This window comes from Engraulis encrasicolus, chromosome 16 (genome assembly GCF_034702125.1).
Source record: "Engraulis encrasicolus isolate BLACKSEA-1 chromosome 16, IST_EnEncr_1.0, whole genome shotgun sequence".
Taxonomy (NCBI): domain Eukaryota; kingdom Metazoa; phylum Chordata; class Actinopteri; order Clupeiformes; family Engraulidae; genus Engraulis; species Engraulis encrasicolus.
The window spans coordinates 19,411,860-19,416,543 of NC_085872.1; the positions used below are offsets into that span (position 1 = coordinate 19,411,860).

The window sequence follows — 4,684 nt, forward strand, 5'->3', positions numbered from 1 at the left end:
CCCACAGACTGTCGTGTGGCTCACGTGTGACGTCGACTCTGTCCCGCAGTTCAGTGGTGACGTCACCACTGACCCGGCTGCAAGCCTGCAGCCAGACCCCTCTCCTCATATTTGGGTGAGCAAAACAGTTTTTTCCCCACCTGGACATAAACCATGTTATTTGTCCCTGACCTCAGAATAAATAACGTCCCTTGCCCCAATAAAGAAAGCTTGTATAAAGGTTACAGTTACAGTGACGTCAGTCTTACTTCTGAAAATAATTTAAGCCAATCTCTGAATTGATGGAGCAACACTGACTCAGCATTCTGAATGAGTAGTCGTGCCCCAATTAATTAAATAAAAAATAAAAATAAATAAAAAACATGCTTCATCAATGATAGAAATGAGCTGCATTACATAGCCCGGGCCGATGTATGTATGCCAACTTGGAGAGTTGGACGTTGATGCCTACCCCCTGAAGTCTCATACACGGTAGGACCTATCGGTAGAGTAGCGCTAGAACGATCGGACAGGATCGTTCTAGCTGGGCCGCGGAGCGTTGACTGGTAGCGGGTTCAAGCGGCGCACTACCACTACTACCGCCAAGTTCCCTCTACGGTGGGTGAACAGGTGGGCGCTGCACGTTTTATGCACTTGTTACTTGGAACGTAAAAATCGATCATCGGGCCAGCCAGGTAAGTTATCCTATTTTTTGAAGTTTTCTTCTGTAAGCATGTAATGTGCAACCAAAGCCAAGTTCAGTCAAGAAGAAATTAAATAATGTCTAATCATCATTTAGCAAGAATTGCCGACCAGGTAGCCAGTGTAAACGTTGCACAAAACTGTTAGCATGTTGGTAATGAAACTTTGACTACAATTTATTAAACGCTTTACATACTACGGCAATATTGATGCTATATCCAATAATTATACACCAGTTGATTCGAGTTATTTATTTCGTGGCTTAAATTGTGGTTTTGTTTGGTTAGGTGGTATGCTAATATCGGCACTTGTACTTTTAGCTACATCCAGGCGGAGGGAGCTATGCAGTTCCAGAGCGAATACGTCTGCATTTCTCCCCCAAAGCCACGACCGGTAGAGCTGGCCTTCATCCCAAGACTGGACGACAGATTCACTCATTTGCTCGGTCTGGAATGGATAGTTGAACGGCGCCTGGCAGAAATGCAAGGGAAGTTTTTTAAGCGAGGTAAGGAACCAAACGTTCGTACTGAGTACATTACACTTAGCTTCCACTTTCATCCAACGTGAGTTATTTGAAGGGCAAGATGATACTTTATTGCCCGATCTGATCTGTCATGCATGCAGTGTACTCGACTGAAGTGGAAAAACAGACAGGTACAGAAAAAGTAGGCTATGTATTTGCACACCTCGGACAGGTGCGAATATTAACCCAGTGAAGTTGTCATTCAAATGTAATAAAGATCCCATCAGCAAAATTCTACCATCAAATAATCATCTAAATATACCATTTCAGTCATTTGAACTTCTTCATATTAGACTGAAATGGATGACTGAAACCTGGATAAACCTGGTAAAACTGGATGACCAAGACATTACATTACATTGCACTGCACTGCACTTAGTTGACTCTTTTGTTCAAAGCGACTTACTAGTCCTGGACCAGCCATGTAGACCCGTTCACAATTTTTAGTTGGGGGCGTTTCTCACTGGAATTAAGTTAGTGGGTTCCTAGACATTAAAAATCACGGAGGTGCTCATCCACCATAGTGCCAGATTTTTCACAATATGGCCGCCAAATATGGCCGCCATTGCCTATGACAAATATCTGTCTTTTTTACTTTTAAACTGTTCATACACATGCCATACATCAATTCTGACCAATCTGGTCTACATGGCTGGTCCAGGACTATACAGTAACTTGCAGGGTATTGGTTACAGTCCCTGGAGCAGTTGGGAGGTAAGATGCCTTGCTCAAGGGCTCCTCAGCCATGGAATATGGTAGTGAGTGGAAGAGTGGGATTTGAGCCTGCAACCCTCTGATCTGAAGCCCATCACCTTAACCATTAGGCCACATAGCTGGCTATTACACCACGGCTTCGCCATTAGGCCAAGGCTGCCCCTAAGACTAAAACGAAGGCGAAAGTCTGTCAAATCTGAGAACGCTGCACATTTCTTTCTTCTGTCTCATTATTTCCCTTCTTCTGTGACAGGTGATTTGAAGCTGAGCCGGCCTAACCGCCGTTCCCGCTGTGACCAGTGTAATACGGACTTCACCGTTCGCTGGTGGGTGGTGACAGGCGAGTCTGACGCTGTGCGGCGCTGTGATCAATGCCACACCAAGACCGCAGGCCATAATAAGGGAGCCATGTGCCTAAAGCACCACCAGACTGGCTTTAGCTGGGGCAGACAGTCACCATCACAGGACCTGAAGAAGACTAAAATCACCAAGCACATGTCGCCGCGCACACCACACCTGTCTCCCAAGCCTCAAAATGGCGTCGGTTTGGCCAAGCCGTCCAACACATCTCCCAGTGATAAAATACCGGTAGGAATAAACCAGCCGTCGTCCACATCCATCAGTGATAATACAGTCAAAAACCAGCCACACACACTTGCTGGATTGGCCAAGCAGCACAACACCTCACCTCACATCAGTGATAATATAGGCAAAAAACAGCCATCGTCCACATCCACCAGTGATAATGTAGGCAAAAACCAGCCACACACACTTGCTGGATTGGCCAAGCAGCACAACACCTCACCTCACATCATAGGATCTAAGGCAAAATCCGGGGGCAGCAAGCAGCGAAAGCTCCACGAATTTTTTACCAGTAGTTCCTCTAGATCTGCAGAGCCTCCATCCCCGTTTGGCCCTCAAGAGATGCCCAAGAAAGCATAATTATGTCAAAGAAATAATGTAAATCTAAATGGCAAAAATGTAAGTGTCACAAAAAACACTTTGCACAATGTCCACGCCGTTTTGTAAAGCAGGACAGTAGTTAGTGTTGTGGTCTTAAAGCCTTAAGTCTATCAGTATTTGTGCTCTCCACATCTGTCCCCCCCCCCTAAAGCTTAAAGTTTTATTTTCTTTTATCAATTTGGAATTGCTTTCTATTATCTATTTGGAATTGCTTTCTTTTATCTTTCTGGAATTCATGGGCATTCATTCTTTTGCATTCTCCATCTATTTGGAATTCCTTTACTGCCCTCTGTTTTATCTCTGTCATTGTTTTCAGTTTTGTTGTTAGGTGTGTGCACTGTATTCTGTGTGCAGTATACATTTGGCAGTCATTCAAATTTGGCCATTGAGGTTTTTTTGGCCCATATCCTGAGAATAATGTTACAAAAATAGTTTGTGACCTGTTTTGTCTTCTGTTACAACGTTGCGATTATGAAGTGGACTTGTACCACATTGACTAACGCTGGCAGATACATTAAAATCTTCATTGTGCTTTTCAATAGGTTGTCATTGTGTTGTTTTTAAATCATCACCGAGCATTAGACCTCGATGAAGGAACATATCCATGTAAATGAAGGATTAATCACCGCACACTGGTATTCTTTGCTGATAGTTTATTTGGTGAATAAAATAAACTACCAGCAAAGAATACCAGAGTGCAGTGATTCATCCTTCATTTATTTGTATTACTCTTACTGCACATCACCCGCACCTGGACAGTGGTTGTGCACAGGGACATTTGTTAGGCATGTATTCGCAAATGTCTTGTTCATGCACAATAAGGGATTTATTACCAATTTAACCTTAGTAAGGACCTAGTAGGCCTTAGCGTTTGCTTAGTACACATGCCTTACAAGTTACTTATGCAGGCATTAAAATTCTATGTATTAGTGCTAATAGTAAATGTATCCCTAAAATAAAGTGTTACCAAAATAGTAATACTGGACAATTTGTCCCCACCTTTCCAAACCAAGCATAGCCTACACCAGGGGTATTCAATTAAATGTCAATTAGGGCCAGTTTTTCAAATTCCCCGTCGAACTATATGTATGTATTATGGCTGCCGACTGTCAATGAAAAAAATATGGGTGACTTCATTGAAGTGCAGGGTCTGGGAGTCCTCCCCCAGAAACTGTTGCATTTCTTAGATGTAATTTCCTGCATTTTAACGTCCCGTGTCCCGTTTCAGCACGATAAAGGAACCCATACTTTTATCTCTAAATTCAAAAAAACGATTCTGTATTTCAAGGGGCTTGGGGCAGAACCTTGTTGTCCAAGGGCCGCATCTGGCCCCAGGGCCGCCATTTGAATTGCCCTGGCCTACACCGTTGATTGGCAGTCTTTTTTTGTTGATGAAAGGTCATACAGGTTGGAGCAGGCTTGACCTAAACAGATTTCTCTCTTTGTTCAGGCTGCTGCTGACCAAAATGATCATGAATGGTTTTTGTTTTCCAGTCTTTTCTGTCGATACATTTTAATTAAAATAAGGCTTGTTTAAATTTGAAAAACAGGGGCAAAAGTCGATTCCAAAATCCTTGTGTAAATCTTAAACACAGGCTTGACTGGATGTTCAATTGAGTTGCATAGATAAGGAACATGACTTACATTTTTACTCGTTATAGTTATGTTCACAAAATATTTGTTTTACTCAATTGGTTTCTGATTCTGTCCTAACACTTTCTGCAATATTATGTGTCGGTGTCACAGACCACACATTACTGGAAGAAATGCTTCGCTTCTACCAGAAGTGGCGCTGTATATCCG

General features: G+C 42.8%; 1 protein-coding gene across 1 annotated transcript; it reads left to right on the forward strand.

Moving 5' to 3' along the window:
* Nucleotides 1-556: 556 nt before the first annotated feature.
* On the forward strand, nt 557-3,420 carry LOC134465344 (uncharacterized). Its single transcript, XM_063218968.1, has 3 exons — nt 557-674; nt 1,002-1,186; nt 2,172-3,420. Exons 2-3 carry the CDS (start codon nt 1,024-1,026, stop codon nt 2,858-2,860), a joined length of 852 nt encoding a protein of 283 aa, XP_063075038.1. The 5' UTR covers nt 557-674; nt 1,002-1,023; the 3' UTR covers nt 2,861-3,420.
* The last annotated feature ends 1,264 nt before the right edge of the window (nt 3,421-4,684 follow it).

Bases quoted from the DNA above. Each gene is read 5' to 3' on its own strand.
- LOC134465344 (XM_063218968.1), top strand. From the start codon at position 1,024: ATGCAGTTCCAGAGCGAATACGTCTGCATTTCTCCCCCAAAGCCACGA. The intron at 1,187-2,171 runs GTAAGGAACCAA...CTTCTGTGACAG, and splicing joins AGGGAAGTTTTTTAAGCGAG to GTGATTTGAAGCTGAGCCGG.